This window comes from Scardinius erythrophthalmus (genome assembly GCF_964197995.2).
Source record: "Scardinius erythrophthalmus genome assembly, chromosome: 9".
NCBI classification, from domain to species: domain Eukaryota; kingdom Metazoa; phylum Chordata; class Actinopteri; order Cypriniformes; family Leuciscidae; genus Scardinius; species Scardinius erythrophthalmus.
In genome coordinates this window covers 5,236,393-5,258,117 of record NC_138229.1, presented here as the reverse complement: position 1 = coordinate 5,258,117, position 21,725 = coordinate 5,236,393, and the positions used below count along the sequence as shown (strand labels likewise).

The 21,725-nt window shown below is 39.2% G+C and overlaps 1 protein-coding gene across 1 annotated transcript; it reads right to left on the bottom strand.

The window, feature by feature from the left end:
* Positions 1 to 5,915: 5,915 nt before the first annotated feature.
* On the bottom strand, positions 5,916 to 21,226 carry LOC308695894 (polymeric immunoglobulin receptor-like). The gene is made up of 10 exons (XM_081374159.1): positions 21,040 to 21,226; positions 20,563 to 20,898; positions 20,185 to 20,481; positions 19,764 to 19,797; positions 19,093 to 19,134; positions 7,217 to 7,305; positions 6,651 to 6,703; positions 6,476 to 6,565; positions 6,323 to 6,389; positions 5,916 to 6,237 (listed from the first exon to the last, which is right to left on the bottom strand). The coding sequence occupies exons 1-9, from the start codon at positions 21,140 to 21,142 to the stop codon at positions 6,333 to 6,335; spliced, it is 1,101 nt and encodes a 366-aa protein (XP_081230285.1). The 5' UTR covers positions 21,143 to 21,226; the 3' UTR covers positions 5,916 to 6,237; positions 6,323 to 6,332.
* Between the last annotated feature and the right edge of the window lie 499 nt (positions 21,227 to 21,725).

Sequence of the window (21,725 nt, the reverse complement as noted above, 5' to 3'; positions counted from 1 at the left end):
CTAGGTCAACTGCCTTATTTAGTCTGATCCAGTAATCCAAGCCACTTTCTGACTGCTTTGGCAAGGTGTCATAAAAGTCTCTTAAAGGTGTTGTGGAGGAAATTGCATCTCCAAAATGTTGCCTTAGAATTGAAAAGATGACATGTGGATCTCTAGCCACATCAATCAGGGGATTGTTGCGAATACATGTCCTCACAACATCTTTAGCATGGCCCATTAGCTTGTCGAGAATCTCTTGGCCCTGTTCAGATGCACCGAAGCCCTTCTTGTTTAAGTAAGCTTGCATCAGTTCTTGCCATTCACTAATGGTGCATCGATCTGTCTTATCACCTCTAAAGGTAGGCGGTTCTTTGATATCTTGATGCCTAACTATTAGGTTCAAATTTGACAAATCAGGACTCTGAGGTGAAGGCTGTTGGGCATTAACATAATCTCTCTGGGGATTTTGCCCTGCAGATCTCAGGTTTGCAGAAATTTGGTTCCCTATTTCGCTACCCAGTTGCTTCATTAAATCTGCCATCGTTTGCCACTGATTCACTGGTTCGCCCACTGGGGGGCAGTATAGTCTTTCTCCATGAGGCACTGTTGTGTCACTACTCATGCCTAGCATAGTTGGGCTACTGGTTGAGGGACGTACTGGAGTGGCTAGATGTACTGGGCTGGCTGCCATATTTTGTTCTAGCATACTATTTAACTGAGCCCCTCTCCCCATTCCAGTAGAGAACCTATGTGAACTTAAAACACTACTCCTAACATAAACAGGTGTCACGTTTGCAGGATTAACATCTGCATCTGCCATGTGTTCTTGTGCTTTGTTGTGTGTAAAACCGTAACTGTCCATGTTTAAGTCACACTGCTTATCTACCACAAAAGTTCTGTTGACTGGTGATGTCGATGACTTTTCCCGGCGATCTGCAATGGCTGATCCCTTGATCCGGGTCACGGCACCAATTTGTAGCGGAACTGGTCTCACACCACAAGAAAACCCCCACGACACCACTGGCTTCGGTGGACCACGTCTGCAGTTTATTGACAAGAGGACAGACAATTAACACACACGCCTTCAGGTTCACTCTCTCTCTCAGCTGACTCTCTCCAGTCACAGGCTGTTCTGCGTTTTATACAATAAAGTCTTGTTTTACAATAATCAATTTCTCTGTGTCTTATTTATGGAAATTCACATTCACAAAAATCAAATTAAAGAAATAAAATTCCATTAAAAGTACATATTATTACATTAAGATTTTAGCCAAAATGTCTCAATTTGTTAGATCGTATAGTGGATTTTTTCTTTTATTGTTAAACATACCTGCAGTTTATTGACAAGAGGACAGACAATTAACACACACGCCTTCAGGTTCACTCTCTCTCTCAGCTGAAGGATGTATGAGAAAAGACACATTAAGTACTGTCCCCCATTACAGAAACTGCAATTCATCTAATACAGGCCACACATATGGCTATAAACATACATTCTTGCATCCAAACTAAAGTTACAGACATTCAATATACAAAACAACATTTCTACAGACTCAATCCACCAAAATTATATTTCAAGAAATGTATTTACAAGGAAAAACCCGCACTCTAGTTTGGCGCGCGGGCGGCAACATCAAACAAACACGTGCGTTCATGAAACTCAGAAAATGCATCAAACTGTACTCAGAAAAGTGAATATATCAACTTGTTTCGGTTTCATGACATTTCTATGATAAATATTGACTTCGAACATCACTTTATACAGTATATTTTACTCTTAAATGAAGAGCACTGCACAGACATACCTGACTCTCTCCAGTCACAGGCTGTTCTGAGAGAGCAGGCGCGACCGGTCCATTATCAATGACGTCACTCACAGAACAAACTCAAAATGTTAATTATAAATAAAAATACACATTTTCCTTGTTGCAGAGAAAAATAAAAATTGCATTAAGAATGTTTAAAGTATTTGTTTTGACTTCTATAACCGATTTAATTATTGAACAAATAAAAGTTTGCTGGAACAGTTACCATGAAAAACTCCATTCACTACATATTAGCATTACATATACCGCTTTGCAGTAAAGGCTGGCCACCACAGAGACTATGTATGCCATAAAATATGTACTTTCAATATTTTCATGTTGTTAAAATATGAAACGTGTGTGTGTGTGTGTGTGTGTGTGTGTGTGTGTGTGTGTGTGTGTGTGTGTGTGTGTGTGTGTGTGTGTTAAAAATAATTTTCAAAAATATTTTTGTTACTATGTTTTCTGATTAATGAGTCATCACCAGTTCGTCATTTGAGTTCAGTCACCATGTGTATTTAAATTCCTCACCATCATCTTCATCTGGACTTATACACTGGAACGTTTCTTAGACATTATGCAGAATTGGGGCATGTTCCTCAAGGTGATGAATGACAGGACACGCTTAAAGGGTTAGTTCACCCAAAAATGAAAACTGTCATTAATTACTCACCCTCATGTCGTTCCAAACCCGTAATACTTCCGTTCATCTTTGGAACACAAATTAAGATATTTTTGATGAAATCTAAAAGAGATTTTTGATCCCTCCAGAGACGCAACATTACAATCCCTTTCAAGGCCCAGAAAGGTAGCAAAGACATTGTTAAAATAGTCCTTGTAACTAAGGTGGTTCAACTAATGTTATGAAGCGATAAGAATATTTTTTGTATGAAAAAACAAAAAAAAAAAAAAAAAAAAAAAAAAAAATAACGACTTTATCCAACAATTTCTTCTCTTCCATGTCAGTCTCTGATGTTGTTCACGTGAGCACCACGAATCATGCGTGTGATGCTGATGCAGGAGTCGGCCAATAATGAGCCGGCGTTCAGACGTAGAACCCAGAAGCGCTGCACTGTGTTTACTATGTCAACAACACAGGAGAATGACACAGAAAAGAGAATAAGCTGTTGAGTAAAGTCCTTTTTGTTTGTTTTTTTGCACACACAAACTATTCTCATCACTTCATAACATTAAGGTCAAATCACTGTAGTCACGTGACTATTTTAATGATGTCTTTACAACCTTTCTGGGGCTTGAAAGTTGTTATAATGTTTTGTCTATGGGGAGATCAGAAAGCTCTCAGATTTCATCAAAAATATCTTAATTTGTTTTCCAAAGATGAACGAAGGTCTTACGGGTTTGGAACGACATGAGAGTGAGAAATTTCATAGATAGTGTGGATTTAGTGTGCGTTAAGCGTGGCATTTTCCAGACCAGAGACGTCTTGCATACTTACTTCCTGTCATGTACACGCACTCTCAAGTGGCCAAGACCCCAAGTCAAGTCAAGTCAAGTCAAGTTTATTTATATAGCGCTTTTCACAACATAGGTTGTATCAAAGCAGCTTCACAGTAATAAATTAAAACAATACATCAATGTTTGTTTCTAGTGGAACGTCCACGTTTGGTAATGCTGATCAATAGTATCGTTGATTGATTAATTAAATTAAATATCCCCAAATATCCCCAACTGAGCAAGCCAAAGGCAACAGTGGCAAGGAACCGAAAAACTCCATCAGGTGACCTAATGGAGAAAGAAAAAACCTTGGGAGAACCCAGGCTCAGTCGGGGGCCAGTTCTCCTCTGGCGTTTATGAACTAGAGAACGGATTTAACTGTAAGATTAAAAGTATTATATGAATGCCTGGCTGAAGAGATGCGTCTTTAATCTAGTTTTAAACTGGGAGAGCGAGTCTGAGCAATGAACAGTATCAGGAAGACTATTCCAGAGTTTTGGAGCTAAATGTGAAAATGCTCTCCCTCCTTTGGTGGATCTGGATATCCTAGGTATGACCAAACGCCTCGAATTTACTGACCTTAAAGAGCGCGATGGATTATAGGGCGATAGAAGATCCATTAAATAGACTGGAGCTAAGCCGTTTAGGGCTTTATAAGTCAGTAGCAATACCTTGTAATTAATACGGAACTTTATAGGTAACCAATGTAGTGATGATAAAATTGGTGTTATATGATCATATTTTCTTGATCTAGTTAGAACTCTGGCGGCGGCATTTTGGACTAACTGTATCTTGTTTATTGAGGTTGCAGGACAACTAGCTAATAAAGCATTACAGTAATCTAGTCTGGATTTAGACTTGGACATCTTGAAATGGGACCTGTCCAAATAATCAACAATAACCAACCCCTATGATATAGGCCTATGCTTTAGTCATTAATTTATATATCTTAAAGGGGTGGTTGATTATGATTTCACTTTTGTAACTTTAGTTAGTGTGTAATGTTGCTGTTTGAGTATAAACAACATCTGCAAAGTGACAATTAAAGTTCAAAGCAAAGGGAGATATTTGCTTTTAAAGAAATTGCTTTTTAAGGACTACAACAAACGGCTGGTAGGGACTACACCACATTCCTCCCGTGTTAGTGACATCACAAACCCTACAATTTACATAAACCCCGCCCCCGGAACACGATTTATAGATTATCAAGACAAAATATGCTAATCAATGACTAGAAGATAACTACACATAGGCAACATAAATTCATCAGTTCAATTCAGAAACGTCCTGTTGCATTCTACATGTTGTCACTTCTTGAGTCTCTCCATCATTGTCTGAATCCGATTTGAACATAAAAGGCTAAAAGTTTTTGAAACTTTCAGTGTGTGAACCTCTGTGTGAGGTAAAAGGTTAAAATTCATCTTTACCACGATATCACAGCAGTATAAATTAAACTTTTGCTGTGTTCCCTTTATTTCACTGACGACTGCTTCTCAAATCTCAAAATTCAATACAGGATTCACAAACCGCTTGCTCTTGAAAGATGGTGTTCAAAATACTTAGTTTTGAGTTTTATATTGTGTAGGTATCCTGCTAACTGGCTAACTCACGTTATTACTGTCTTACTGAAATACTTCTGCTAATCAGTTTGTGGGCCACGATTACATATATCTGTCTATTAAAGGTTGTGTAGGTAAGAATTGTCTAAAGAACTTTTTTTCAAATTGGCTTAAACTGTCTTTATATACCAATACATAATTAAAATGTAAGTACTTTGAAAAAGAGAGTATAAAAATTGAGTGACTATAGTGTATTTAATCTTCAAAAAACACAGCTCATTAATTCCTACCGGGACGAAACAAGTGATTGGCTTGCGCGACTGTCACTCTCCGTCGCCATGACTACCGCCGCTATTACTGGCTCTGCCCACGTGCGCGCAGTCGCGCACCCGTTTTTAGGTGGGAGTGAATGGAATTAATGAGCTGTGTTTATTGAAGATTAAATACACTAGAGTCACTCAATTTTTTATACTCTCTATTTCAGAGTACTTGCATTTTAATTATGTATTGGTATATAAAGACAGTTTAAACAAATTTGAATAAAAGTTTTTTTAGACAATTCTGACCTACCCTAATGCAGATTGTCTGTCGTTCTCACTACTTTGAGGAAATATTTGTTTTACCAACGTTTACGTTACATCAGATCTTTCACTCTAGAGCTCGGCTAATGTATACTGGCAATGTTATGGCAATGGGCATTTTTGTTTTCGACGTGGTCGCTGTACACGGTAGGCCAATCACAACAGACTGAGCTGTCTGGCCAATCAGAGCAGAGTATATCGCGGAAAGGCGGGATTTAGAGAGATTGATTCATTTGACGAGTCATTTGAGAGTCATGGAAAATGTGATGCTGTGCAAATGTATATTATGAGGAAATTAAACAGATTTTTTTTTTACCTTTGATGCACATAAACTATGTTGTAGGAGACTCCACAACAACATTAGGAAACTTTAAAATAGCATAATAGGGGCCATTTAAAAAAACATTTCCATATTAAAATACTACCCTTATTAGACTCCTGCTATAAAAAAATTGCAAAACACATTAAGAAACAATAGCCTATAGCAAATATTATACGCCTGTTTTTTTTTTAAAGTTTTTTCTTTTTATTTTATTGTCACACTTAAAGCAAGCACATTACAACTTCGCAAATATATTATGTTTTATGCTTTTTACAATCAACAATTTACACACTTATTCCTAAATAACGCTTAAACTGAATTTTCATTTCATAGTAAACCATTTGTTTTGTACATGTACTTACATTGTGCCACCACAGGGGACTGTACATTATAAAGCATGATACAATCATATAAATATAATTTTATCTGAATTGAGAGTTTGCTTGCTTTGCATTGTAACGATGCATGGAATAAAAAAATGTTAGCCTGTTTCAAGTTCAGCGCTATTGTGTTCATATTTTCTCAGGAACATGCACCTGTGATAAAGAGATTAAACACTGAGATGAAATCACATGTTCAGTGTCTGTGTAAAACATCCTGTGATCATTAACTTTAACAAACCTGTAACGTCTCACTGTTTGTGCACAGAGCTGTAGGTCACCTCGTCCTCCACTGATGCTGGGCTAAACTGGAGAGACCAAAGATGATTAAGAAGAATACTGACAATTACATTACAGGACAAATCTCTGTGCATGTTCTTGTGAGTTCACTTACTGCTTTAGTTTCAGTTTTAGGTCGTACTGTCACAGAGCTGTAAGTCACGTCATTCTCTGCAACCGCTGATGATGAACGGACACTGTTTCCCTGTGAATAATTATAAACAAATCTGATTATAATGAGACTCTCAGTTATGAGTTTTAACTCAAATCGGTTGTCAGCTCAAACCTACTGCATCACTGTCTCCATCTCTGGTCACCTCTGTATTGTGGGTGTTAATTCTGTCTGTTAGTGAGAAAACAAATGATGTTATCAGTCTTTCCATTAGACAGTTCTTAGACATCAGCATCAAGTTTATAAATACACACTAGCACTCAATTGGGTCAGTAAGTCTGATGAAAGTTTGATGTAATACTGCAGTCCTTCATAAATCATTCTAATATGATGATCTGCTGCTCAAGAAACATTTCTTGATTATTATCAGTTATTATTATAAGCAGTTTTGCTGCTTCATATTTTGTGGAAACTGCAGTGATAATTTTTTTCAGGATTCTTTAATGAATAGAAAGTTCAAAAGAGCAGCATTTATTAGAAATAAAATCTTTTGTGTCATTATAAAAGTCTTTAATGTGACTTCTGATCAATTTAATTAATTTTTGCAGGAGAAAAAAAGTATTAATTTCTTTAAAAAAAAAAAATACTGACTGCAAACTTTTGAACAATAGTGTGCAAAACTGATCAAACACTGAATGGCTGATGGAATAGGTCATATAATAAGAAAAGAAAATCCATACTGACTGTTCTTCTTTCTCAGTTTTACAGCTGACACGACAGTCACCAACAGCAGAAACAACACAACCGTCGGAACCCACACCTCCAGATAATGCCTGTGAGAATAAACAATACAAATGGTTCATATTATACATGCATATGAAATGATTACTGTTATTGCAGTCATTATCATGACAATGGTTATTTTGCTGAAACTAAATTTACCATGGTGCATTTTTCTATGGTATTTTGAACTTTTTTGAACTTGTTCATATTCATATTTGTAGTGAACTCTGTGTCACTCGCAAAAATATTAGGTAACACTTTATATTACGACCCGCAAACAACTGCGTAAGTAAACCGAAACTACGGTGTACGTTTCTGTAATTATAGTGTACTTCCGAGTAGGTATAAGGGAACAATATGTTAAGTTTTGGGTAATAAAGGGGTACAACCAGATATACAAGCAAATTATTTATAATGTAATTATTTTAAAACTAACAGGTACCTATTCTGTATATATTCCAGGCAAAAATTGTACGTCTGTTGTATATAAAAGTTTTTATCACATTTCTGGAAAAATATGTTCTTGTGCAATGTAGTTACAGGGTAATTTTGACATCTGTGGGTTGTAAATTAAACTTTTTGGCAATGCTATTTATTGGCTTTTCTTACTAAACTACTTAACGTTAAGCCAAAAAAAATAGTTTTTGCTATGATTTTAATTTAAAACGTACCATGTAGTACTTAGTCCTTACCTTATCACATTGTATTGCAATGACACTTAAATGTCAGGGCAAATATACTGTGTAATTAAAAGTTTTTTTGTTTATTTTTTTTTAATAAGAGTACCTTTCTCTGTAATTACTGTGCAAATAGTGTTGTTTCGTATTGTTACATAGTAAGTAGTGTTTGTTACCCGTTTCAACTGTGTAGTTACAGGGTAAGTGTAACTCCTGCGGGCTGTAAATTAAAGTGGCGCTTGTTACCCCCTTGTTCTGTGTATTTACAGGGTAAGTGTAACTCCTGCGGGCTGTAAATTAAAGTGGCGCTTGTTACCCCCTTGTTCTGTGTAGTTACAGGGTAAGTGTAACTCCTGCGGGCTGTAAATTAAAGTGGCGCTTGTTACCCCCTTGTTCTGTGTAGTTACAGGGTAAGTGTAACTCCTGCGGGCTGTAAATTAAAGTGGCGCTTGTTACCCCCTTGTTCTGTGTAGTTACAGGGTAAGTGTAACTCCTGCGGGCTGTAAATTAAAGTGGCGCTTGTTACCCCCTTGTTCTGTGTAGTTACAGGGTAAGTGCAACTCCTGCGGGCTGTAAATTAAAGTGGCGCTTGTTACCCCCTTGTTCTGTGTAGTTACAGGGTAAGTGTAACTCCTGCGGGCTGTAAATTAAAGTGGCGCTTGTTACCCCCTTGTTCTGTGTAGTTACAGGGTAAGTGCAACTCCTGCGGGCTGTAAATTAAAGTGGCGCTTGTTACCCCCTTGTTCTGTGTAGTTACAGGGTAAGTGCAACTCCTGCGGGCTGTAAATTAGTGGTGCTTGTTTCCCCCTTGTTCTGTGTAGTTACAGGGTAAGTGCAACTCCTGCGGGCTGTAAATTAAAGTGGCGCTTGTTACCCCCTTGTTCTGTGTAGTTACAGGGTAAGTGCAACTCCTGCGGGCTGTAAATTAAAGTGGCGCTTGTTACCCCCTTGTTCTGTGTAGTTACAGGGTAAGTGCAACTCCTGCGGGCTGTAAATTAAAGTGGCGCTTGTTACCCCCTTGTTCTGTGTAGTTACAGGGTAAGTGCAACTCCTGCGGGCTGTAAATTAAAGTGGCGCTTGTTACCCCCTTGTTCTGTGTAGTTACAGGATAAGTGCAACTCCTGCGGGCTGTAAATTAAAGTGGCGCTTGTTACCCCCTTGTTCTGTGTAGTTACAGGGTAAGTGTAACTCCTGTGGGCTGTAAATTAAAGTGGCGCTTGTTACCCCCTTGTTCTGTGTAGTTACAGGGTAAGTGTAACTCCTGCGGGCTGTAAATTAGTGGTGCTTGTTACCCCCTTGTTCTGTGTAGTTACAGGGTAAGTGCAACTCCTGCGGGCTGTAAATTAGTGGTGCTTGTTACCCCCTTGTTCTGTGTAGTTACAGGGTAAGTGCAACTCCTGCGGGCTGTAAATTAAAGTGGCGCTTGTTACCCCCTTGTTCTGTGTAGTAACAGGGTAAGTGTAACTCCTGTGGGCTGTAAATTAAAGTGGTGCTTGTTACCCCCTTGTTCTGTGTAGTTACAGGGTAAGTGTAACTCCTGTGGGCTGTAAATTAAAGTGGCGCTTGTTACCCCCTTGTTCTGTGTTGTTACAGGGTAAGTGTAACTCCTGTGGGCTGTAAATTAAAGTGGCGCTTGTTACCCCCTTGTTCTGTGTAGTTACAGGGTAAGTGCAACTCCTGTGGGCTGTAAATTAAAGTGGCGCTTGTTACCCCCTTGTTCTGTGTAGTTACAGGGTAAGTGTAACTCCTGCGGGCTGTAAATTAAAGTGGCGCTTGTTTCCCCCTTGTTCTGTGTAGTTACAGGGTAAGTGCAACTCCTGCGGGCTGTAAATTAAAGTGGCGCTTGTTACCCCCTTGTTCTGTGTAGTTACAGGGTAAGTGTAACTCCTGTGGGCTGTAAATTAAAGTGGCGCTTGTTACCCCCTTGTTCTGTGTAGTTACAGGGTAAGTGTAACTCCTGCGGGCTGTAAATTAAAGTGGCGCTTGTTTCCCCCTTGTTCTGTGTAGTTACAGGGTAAGTGTAACTCCTGTGGGCTGTAAATTAAAGTGGCGCTTGTTACCCCCTTGTTCTGTGTAGTTACAGGGTAAGTGCAACTCCTGCGGGCTGTAAATTAAAGTGGCGCTTGTTACCCCCTTGTTCTGTGTAGTTACAGGGTAAGTGCAACTCCTGCGGGCTGTAAATTAAAGTGGCGCTTGTTACCCCCTTGTTCTGTGTAGTTACAGGATAAGTGTAACTCCTGCGGGCTGTAAATTAGTGGTGCTTGTTACCCCCTTGTTCTGTGTAGTTACAGGGTAAGTGTAACTCCTGCGGGCTGTAAATTAAAGTGGCGCTTGTTACCCCCTTGTTCTGTGTAGTTACAGGATAAGTGCAACTCCTGCGGGCTGTAAATTAGTGGTGCTTGTTACCCCCTTGTTCTGTGTAGTTACAGGGTAAGTGTAACTCCTGCGGGCTGTAAATTAGTGGTGCTTGTTACCCCCTTGTTCTGTGTAGTTACAGGGTAAGTGTAACTCCTGCGGGCTGTAAATTAAAGTGGCGCTTGTTACCCCCTTGTTCTGTGTAGTTACAGGGTAAGTGCAACTCCTGCGGGCTGTAAATTAAAGTGGCGCTTGTTACCCCCTTGTTCTGTGTAGTTACAGGGTAAGTGCAACTCCTGCGGGCTGTAAATTAAAGTGGCGCTTGTTACCCCCTTGTTCTGTGTAGTTACAGGATAAGTGTAACTCCTGCGGGCTGTAAATTAGTGGTGCTTGTTACCCCCTTGTTCTGTGTAGTTACAGGGTAAGTGTAACTCCTGCGGGCTGTAAATTAAAGTGGCGCTTGTTACCCCCTTGTTCTGTGTAGTTACAGGATAAGTGCAACTCCTGCGGGCTGTAAATTAGTGGTGCTTGTTACCCCCTTGTTCTGTGTAGTTACAGGGTAAGTGTAACTCCTGCGGGCTGTAAATTAGTGGTGCTTGTTACCCCCTTGTTCTGTGTAGTTACAGGGTAAGTGCAGTAAATATACAATAAAGGATCCAATTTAATTTCTGACTTTTATTTTACAAAAAAATGTCAAAACTTTTTCATCTTAATAAAACATTATCTTTTCTACAGTATACTCAAACAACAAAGTAACACATTATCCCCCCCCCCCTTTTATTTGCATCTCTTGCTTTTCTTCTTCTTTCTTTTCTTGCTCTCTTGCTCTTCTTTTTCTTAACTTCCACTGGGGACTCTGAAGTTAAGGAGTTGATGGAGTCCCATTGGTCTTGCTGCACTGCAAAAATATGAATATACAGTATATACATGCTCTTAGCAAACTACACCTTCAATTTTACGTTGTCGAACAATCCTCCACTCTAAACATTTTGTGCCACCTGATATTACTGTAGTAACTGTAATTTTGAAGAAAACACAGTTTGGTGAAGTTTGAGGCAGATCATGGTGGGGTTGTGATATTTTATAGTGATAATGACTGTAGTGCAGCAGAAAATGTTTTTTAAAAAGGCATAGTTGTTCTGACAGCAAAAAAAAAAAAAAAAAAAGCATGAAACACAAACCTGAGGGCTGTGGCAATAGTTCAATATTTCGGATTGAGCTGATCAACAAACGGACAGGGAACTACGTCATCACGTTGAAAGGTCACGCCTGCGCCGGCCGAAGTACCGCCCCACTGTTTACAATGCGACCGTACGTAGGATGATAATTCAAATAGTATTGTTTGCGATTATATATATAGAAATAGTATTCAGTGAATATGAATAGTATATGAATAACATTCTGATGAATATGAATAGTAGTTCAAATAGTATTGCCGGCGCAGGCGTGACCTTTCAACGTGATGACGTAACTTAGTTCCCTGTCCGTTTGTTGATCAGCTCAATCCGAACTATTGAAGGTAAAAAGTCTATAAATTATATATTTCTTTTTTTTAAATGACCTATCGTTTCGCTAGATAACAACCTCTTCTTCAGCTGTGATCGCGTACAGCCCTTTTAAACACTTAAAAGACTTTTGAAACTGCATTGATTTGGACTTAACGATGGTGACCAATGAAGTCCGTTGTAAATTTTCATTTTGGGGTGAACTAATCCTTTAACAAGTGCATTTATAATGTACAGTACCAGTGATGTTTAGTTCTTAAATTTGATGTTTTAAAAAATAGGAAAGTGGTCACAAGTATAAGCCCTGGAGTAGGGCAGGAGTAAAATTTAAACGTCTAACCTTTCTTTCTTTCTTTCAAAGATAAGATTATCACTCTTAAAGCAGAGATCACCTTGCTCAAAGATGAGTGTGATTTTTTGAAAAAGGAAATTGAAAAGATGAAGTCTGCTGTCCCATCTGCAATGACACAAAGATATGCTGTTCCTATAGTGCCACAGCCCTCATGTTTGTGTTTCATGCTTTTTTGTTTTTTTTGTTGCTGTCAGAACAACTATGCCTTTTTTAAAAACATTTTCTGCTGCACTACAGTCATTATCACTATAAAATATCACAACCCCCCCATGATCTGCCTCAAACTTCACCAAAATGTGTTTTCTTCAAAATTACAGTTTTAAATAACGATGTCCACAGACAAGGTAGAGTATGTTGCATGATTTTATGAAAGTATGAAAAATTGCGACATCAGTAGTGGTGGCACAAAATGTTTTAGAGTGGAGGATTGTTCGACAACTTAAAATTGAAGGTGTAGCTTGCAAAGAGCATGTATATATATAATATATTCATATTTTTGCAGTGCAGCAAGACCAATGGGACTCCATCAACTCCTCAACTTCAGAGTCCCCAGTGGAAGTTAAGAAAAAGAAGAGCAAGAAAAGAAAGAAGAAGAAAAGCAAGAGAAGCAAATAAAAAAGGGGGGGGGGTATAATGTGTTACTTTGTTGTTTGAGTATACTGTAAAAAGATAATGTTTTATTAAGATGAAAAAGTGTTTTGAAATGTTTTTGTAAAATAAAAGTCAGAAATTAAATTGGATCCTTTATTGTATATTTACTGCACTTACCCTGTAACTACACAGAACAAGGGGGTAACAAGCACCACTAATTTACAGCCCGCAGGAGTTGCACTTACCCTGTAACTACACAGAACAAGGGGGTAACAAGCGCCACTTTAATTTACAGCCCGCAGGAGTTAAACTTACCCTGTAACTACACAGAACAAGGGGGTAACAAGCGCCACTTTAATTTACAGCCCACAGGAGTTACACTTACCCTGTAACTACACAGAACAAGGGGGTAACAAGCGCCACTTTAATTTACAGCCCGCAGGAGTTACACTTACCCTGTAACTACACAGAACAAGGGGGTAACAAGCGCCACTTTAATTTACAGCCCGCAGGAGTTAAACTTACCCTGTAACTACACAGAACAAGGGGGAAACAAGCGCCACTTTAATTGACAGCCCGCAGGAGTTGCACTTACCCTGTAACTACACAGAACAAGGGGGTAACAAGCGCCACTTTAATTTACAGCCCGCAGGAGTTACACTTACCCTGTAACTACACAGAACAAGGGGGTAACAAGCGCCACTTTAATTTACAGCCCACAGGAGTTGCACTTACCCTGTAACTACACAGAACAAGGGGGTAACAAGCGCCACTTTAATTTACAGCCCGCAGGAGTTACACTTACCCTGTAACTACACAGAACAAGGGGGTAACAAGCACCACTTTAATTTACAGCCCGCAGGAGTTACACTTACCCTGTAAATACACAGAACAAGGGGGTAACAAGCACCACTTTAATTTACAGCCCACAGGAGTTGCACTTACCCTGTAACTACACAGAACAAGGGGGAAACAAGCGCCACTTTAATTTACAGCCCGCAGGAGTTGCACTTACCCTGTAACTACACAGAACAAGGGGGTAACAAGCGCCACTTTAATTTACAGCTCGCAGGAGTTACACTTACCCTGTAAATACACAGAACAAGGGGGTAACAAGCACCACTTTAATTTACAGCCCACAGGAGTTGCACTTACCCTGTAACTACACAGAACAAGGGGGAAACAAGCGCCACTTTAATTTACAGCCCACAGGAGTTACACTTACCCTGTAACTACACAGAACAAGGGGGTAACAAGCACCACTTTAATTTACAGCCCGCAGGAGTTGCACTTACCCTGTAACTACACAGAACAAGGGGGAAACAAGCGCCACTTTAATTTACAGCCCACAGGAGTTACACTTACCCTGTAACTACACAGAACAAGGGGGTAACAAGCGCCACTTTAATTTACAGCCCGCAGGAGTTAAACTTACCCTGTAACTACACAGAACAAGGGGGTAACAAGCGCCACTTTAATTGACAGCCCGCAGGAGTTGCACTTACCCTGTAACTACACAGAACAAGGGGGAAACAAGCGCCACTTTAATTTACAGCCCGCAGGAGTTACACTTACCCTGTAACTACACAGAACAAGGGGGTAACAAGCGCCACTTTAATTTACAGCCCGCAGGAGTTAAACTTACCCTGTAACTACACAGAACAAGGGGGTAACAAGCGCCACTTTAATTGACAGCCCGCAGGAGTTGCACTTACCCTGTAACTACACAGAACAAGGGGGTAACAAGCGCCACTTTAATTTACAGCCCGCAGGAGTTACACTTACCCTGTAACTACACAGAACAAGGGGGTAACAAGCACCACTTTAATTTACAGCCCGCAGGAGTTGCACTTACCCTGTAAATACACAGAACAAGGGGGAAACAAGCGCCACTTTAATTTACAGCCCGCAGGAGTTGCACTTACCCTGTAACTACACAGAACAAGGGGGTAACAAGCGCCACTTTAATTTACAGCCCACAGGAGTTGCACTTACCCTGTAACTACACAGAACAAGGGGGAAACAAGCGCCACTTTAATTTACAGCCCACAGGAGTTACACTTACCCTGTAACTACACAGAACAAGGGGGTAACAAGCGCCACTTTAATTTACAGCCCGCAGGAGTTACACTTATCCTGTAACTACACAGAACAAGGGGGAAACAAGCGCCACTTTAATTTACAGCCCGCAGGAGTTACACTTATCCTGTAACTACACAGAACAAGGGGGAAACAAGCGCCACTTTAATTTACAGCCCACAGGAGTTACACTTACCCTGTAACTACACAGAACAAGGGGGTAACAAGCGCCACTTTAATTTACAGCTCGCAGGAGTTACACTTACCCTGTAAATACACAGAACAAGGGGGTAACAAGCGCCACTTTAATTTACAGCCCACAGGAGTTGCACTTACCCTGTAAATACACAGAACAAGGGGGAAACAAGCGCCACTTTAATTTACAGCCCGCAGGAGTTGCACTTACCCTGTAACTACACAGAACAAGGGGGTAACAAGCGCCACTTTAATTTACAGCTCGCAGGAGTTACACTTACCCTGTAAATACACAGAACAAGGGGGTAACAAGCGCCACTTTAATTTACAGCCCACAGGAGTTGCACTTACCCTGTAACTACACAGAACAAGGGGGAAACAAGCGCCACTTTAATTTACAGCCCACAGGAGTTACACTTACCCTGTAACTACACAGAACAAGGGGGTAACAAGCGCCACTTTAATTTACAGCCCGCAGGAGTTACACTTATCCTGTAACTACACAGAACAAGGGGGAAACAAGCGCCACTTTAATTTACAGCCCGCAGGAGTTACACTTATCCTGTAACTACACAGAACAAGGGGGAAACAAGCGCCACTTTAATTTACAGCCCGCAGGAGTTGCACTTACCCTGTAACTACACAGAACAAGGGGGTAACAAGCGCCACTTTAATTTACAGCCCGCAGGAGTTGCACTTACCCTGTAACTACACAGAACAAGGGGGTAACAAGCACCACTTTAATTTACAGCCCGCAGGAGTTACACTTACCCTGTAACTACACAGAACAAGGGGGAAACAAGCGCCACTTTAATTTACAGCCCGCAGGAGTTACACTTACCCTGTAACTACACAGAACAAGGGGGTAACAAGCACCACTTTAATTTACAGCCCGCAGGAGTTGCACTTACCCTGTAACTACACAGAACAAGGGGGTAACAAGCACCACTTTAATTTACAGCCCGCAGGAGTTGCACTTATCCTGTAACTACACAGAACAAGGGGGTAACAAGCGCCACTTTAATTTACAGCCCGCAGGAGTTGCACTTACCCTGTAACTACACAGAACAAGGGGGTAACAAGCACCACTTTAATTTACAGCCCGCAGGAGTTACACTTACCCTGTAACTACACAGAACAAGGGGGTAACAAGCACCACTTTAATTTACAGCCCGCAGGAGTTGCACTTACCCTGTAACTACACAGAACAAGGGGGAAACAAGCGCCACTTTAATTTACAGCCCGCAGGAGTTACACTTACCCTGTAACTACACAGAACAAGGGGGTAACAAGCGCCACTTTAATTTACAGCCCGCAGGAGTTACACTTACCCTGTAACTACACAGAACAAGGGGGTAACAAGCGCCACTTTAATTTACAGCCCGCAGGAGTTACACTTATCCTGTAACTACACAGAACAAGGGGGTAACAAGCGCCACTTTAATTTACAGCCCGCAGGAGTTGCACTTACCCTGTAACTACACAGAACAAGGGGGTAACAAGCACCACTTTAATTTACAGCCCGCAGGAGTTGCACTTACCCTGTAACTACACAGAACAAGGGGGTAAAAAGCGCCACTTTAATTTACAGCCCGCAGGAGTTACACTTACCCTGTAACTACACAGAACAAGGGGGTAACAAGCGCCACTTTAATTTACAGCCCGCAGGAGTTACACTTACCCTGTAACTACACAGAACAAGGGGGTAACAAGCGCCACTTTAATTTACAGCCCGCAGGAGTTGCACTTACCCTGTAACTACACAGAACAAGGGGGTAACAAGCACCACTTTAATTTACAGCCCGCAGGAGTTACACTTACCCTGTAACTACACAGTTGAAACGGGTAACAAACACTACTTACTATGTAACAATACGAAACAACACTATTTGCACAGTAATTACAGAGAAAGGTAGGCTACTCTTATAAAAAAATAAACTTTTAATTACACAGTATATTTGCCCTGACATATAAGTGTCATTGCAATACAATGTGATAAGGTAAGTACTACATGGTACGTTCTAATTTAAAGTCATAGCAGAATTTTTTTTTTTTTTTTGGCTAAACGTTAAGTAGTTTAGTAAGAAAAGCCAATAAATAGCATTGCCAATGTTTTTCGAAATCAGCTGTTTATAAAATTGTTTCAGATTAAATTTTTATCATACTGTGCTTACATACAGCCATATATACAGTATATATATATATATATATATATATATTTAATTTACAACCCACAGATGTCAAAATTACCCTGTAACTACATTGCACAAGAACATATTTTTCCAGAAATGTGATAAAAACTTTTATATACAACAGACGTACAATTTTTGCCTGGAATATATACAGAATAGGTACCTGTTAGTTTTAAAATAATTACATTATAAATAATTTGCTTGTATATCTGGTTGTACCCCTTTATTACCCAAAACTTAACATATTGTTCCCTTATACCTACTCGGAAGTACACTATAATTACAGAAACGTACACCGTAATTTCGGTTTACTTACGCAGTTGTTTGCGGGTCGTAATATAAAGTGTTACCAAATATTACCTCATCAGATTACATTTATGTGATTGTGGCATCTGTTCTGCTGAGATCACATTTGATATGTAGTTAAAAGGCTGGAGTTATTGTTGGTTTAAATTGATTTAACATGTTTTTTACTTCTGATTTACATTATTTGCTTCAGTATATCTTTAATTAAATGTCTGTAATGAATTGAGCTGTTTAATTTCTCTTAAAGTGACAGTTCACCCAAAAATGAAAATTATGTCATAATTTTCTCACCCTCAAGTTGTTCCAAACCTGTATGAATTTCTTTCTTCTGCTGAACACAAACGAAGATATTTTGAAAAATATGGGTAACCAAACAGTTGATGGACCCCGTTGACTTCCATAGTATGGAAGAAAAGAATACTGTTGAAGTCAATGGGGTCCATATTTGTGTTCAGCAAAAGAAAGAAATTCATACAGGTTTGGAAGTAAATATTGACAGAATTTTTATTTTTGGATGAACTATCCTTTTAAAGGGGGGGTGAAATGCTCATTTTCACTCAATCTCCTGTTAATCTTGAGTACCTATAGAGTAGTATTGCATCCTTCATATCTCCAAAAAGTCTTTAGTTTTATTATATTTATAAAAGAAAGATAGGCTGTACCGAGTCTTTCCGGAAAAAACCGAGCGTCTGGAGGCGGGCCCTGTGGGCGAAGCTAAAGCTGTGCTAATGTGCCGAGCTAACAACACACAGAGACATTTGAAGCAGTTTTACTCACCGCCTGCGACCGCGAACCTTTATCATTGTGACTGCTCCATCCTTAAGCATTAGACGATCTGCAAATCCGTCGGTCTGGGCTTTGTTTATAAAACAATCATCGTCGAAATGCAGGGAACAAACAGTCTTGCACAAAAACAAACAGTCTCTGAAAAAACAAACTCCATCCACTGGTCCCTTTGCGCTGGGTTCTTTACGAATCTGTGCAGGGTTGTCTTGCCCTGGCAACTAAAAACCCACTTCTTTGGTGACATTGACTTCCAAAAGCTGAGCAGAGCGCTTTGATGGGCGTACTGCTTTCGTTCTCTTCTCTCTCTGTCTGGTCTACGAGTGCGCGCGCGCCCGCGGAGAAGTGCCCTTAGGACCCATATAAGGAAATTCCGCCCCAGCTGACGTCACGAAGACCCATACTCGAAAAAAACTTTCCAATTTAAGTTTAACGTACAATTTAATTTTTTAAACTTTGTCCATGTTTAGCATGGGAATCCAACTCTTTAACAGTGTAAAAAACTCAGTATGCATGAAATAGCATTTCACCCCCCCTTTAACAACCATTAAGTTGTAGTTTTAAACCATTTCACAAGCGCCGTATTGCAAAACTAAAATAGACACATGAAAAAGAGGAAGATGGCCTCACTGATGCAGTTGCCGTTTTACTGTATACACCAGTTACAGTCATAAAATGAAATCATGTTGCATACAAATAACCTTAAAAACAAAACTTACAATAACAATTGCATACAATCTGGTTACTTAAAAGTTATTTTCTGTTTGCAGGATTTTAATCTACAGTATTTGAGCATTAATACTTATTCTGCTGCTCTTCACTGCTTGCTGTTGAATTGTTGTTGCTATAAAGAAGAGAGAGAAATAATATATACTTCAATAATTAACTCGATCAGTTCTGACTAGAAAATGAAAGGAAAAAGACCACACAGAGAAACTGACAAAATGTTAAGAAAGAACATTAAATACTCGTAAAATAAGCATTGTATTATGTCCATGATACAAAATATCAATCTTAAAGTCCCCCTGTGATTAAAATCAAGTTTTTAATGTTGTTTATATGTCTATGTGGTGTTTTTAATATGCTTTAAGACAAACCATGTGTAAATTCATAAGTCAGCACCATTGCTGAGTATTTTCTCCTTAAAACTGCAGTGAACCAAAGACAGTCTCAAAAACACGCTTTGAAATCGCTGGTGTTTCTGACGTCACAAACTACCTTGTAACCAATCAGATCAACTTGTGATCGTCAAACGAGTGGATCTCTGAGCTGGTACTCATTTGCATATTCATAGAACCGCATATACTAAATGAGGCAAGGGTGTAGAGTTACATTCAAGCTATTTGAAGGCATGAAGAATTTAGTTTTCAAGGAAAAAAAATATTAAAGATGAGTTTTAAGAGATAAAATTATTGATTACAGGACGACTTTAATATTTTAGCAATATTTAAGATTGATTAATTAGCTACTAACCACTTTTCGTCAAGTTCTTCTGTAGTCACAGCTGCTGTTGAATAAAAATGCGGAAAATATATATAATACATTTGTCACCACCAATAAGATTTTAAAATCACTACAAAAACAAAATACACAATTCTTTTTTTTTTATGGAATATTGCAGCATTTTTGTTTATAAATGATTTATCTGTGCACATCATTTAATTTTTTATTCATGTGCCTCATAATCTTGAATGAAAATAACTTTCATCTCCCTCTTGCAGCAACATCTCTTCTCTGATGGGTGGGGCAACCTGTCACTCACATCAGATCCACCAATAGCAAACCACAAGCATACAATCAATTCCCTATGAAAAAATATCAAACCTACATTTTTGTTGTTGTTTTTTACTATCATGAACTCCTGTGTAGGTCTAAGTAGTGAATGGGTTTTTACCAGTGATCGCGAGTTGAACAGAAGCCTGCAGATCTCCAGCAGAGCAGAAGTACCATCCAGAATCACTGAGTCTCAGTCCAGTCATCAACACAGTGAAGGAGCTTCTCCCATCATCACTGATCTGGACTGATGAATTCTGGGATGTGTCAGTCCTCTTCTCAGTGTAACAGCGCTGATCTTTATATCTGCACCACTGTTTGAGTTTATTCTGATATCCAGAAGTGTAGAAACACTGGACACTGACATTATCACCTTCATGTCCAGATACACTGCTGTTCATCACAGACACATCAGGAGCTGAACACAGACACGAGTCATTGTGATTTATCAGGAATAAGGATCAGAATTATTCATCTGAATGTGAAACTCATCTCATACCTGATTGAACTGTGAGATGAAGCTGCTCTGTTTCATCCATTTGAAATAATCCTCTAATCTCCTCACCACACCAGTAAGATCCAGTGTCTTCAAGCTGCAGGTTTCTCATAGTCACAGTAAAGAAACTCTGATCTGGATGATCGATTACAGACACGTTTCCTTTGGTTTCATTAGCATATGCCAGAATAGAGCAGTAATTATATGCTGATTTTGCATCAAAGCACCAGTTTTTCTTGTGTTCTGTGTATTTCCTGTCATAATAACATGGAATAATGACAGATCCTCCAGTCTGAACCGTTAACTTTCTGTTTACTGATCCTGTTGTGCATTCAGGACCTGCGCAAAGAAAAGATCAACTTTAGTTTGACTTTAATTTATCAGTAAATGTATAAAAGAATTAGCAAAATGCATGTCATACAGCAGGATATGTAAACTTGTATGTGTAAAATTAATTGTAAGCAAATAGAGAACACTTGCCTGTTATGAGCCAAAGGAAAAATACAATGAACTTCTTCAAACTGACTGTCGGTCTGTCGAAAAGTTGCAATGTTTCTTCTTTCTTTATCATCATCATTTCCATGCAAGTTTAAATTTTTAGGTTAATACTATAGAAACAGATTCTCACTCAAGGAGATGTGCATAAAGACTAAAGTCATCATAGAAGAGAGTCAAACAAAATGAGAAGTATTTATGTGCAATACAGTGAATGTCAAAGCGTTTCCGCTCCGGGATTCACATGCTTCCTTCTCTAGTTCTCTTTTTGCAATTATAGGTGTCACATCAGAAACTGGCTATTTTTAGTCTGTTTTGTGGTTGGGTCAACACATTTAAGCAAAAAAAAAAAAAAAAAAAAAAAAACCTATCAACAGAATTTAATATGACTTGAAAACAAGATGTGAAAGTATAAATGGAGCACTTTTCTGTATAGAAGTTATTAATGGAAAAATGCTTTTATCATTTTTGTATGCTAATCAAATGCATGACGACACAGCCTCAGATTGGGTAAAAGGAGAAACAAGGGTATTCTCAGTGCTTCTGTTATTGTAAACGTTCACACATATTTCACACATTGTCTGCAATGTTAGTTGAGAATAACCGTCCATGAGTGGGAACACATCCAACAAGACTTGTATAGGCAGATGACATGATACGTGGCATAAAAA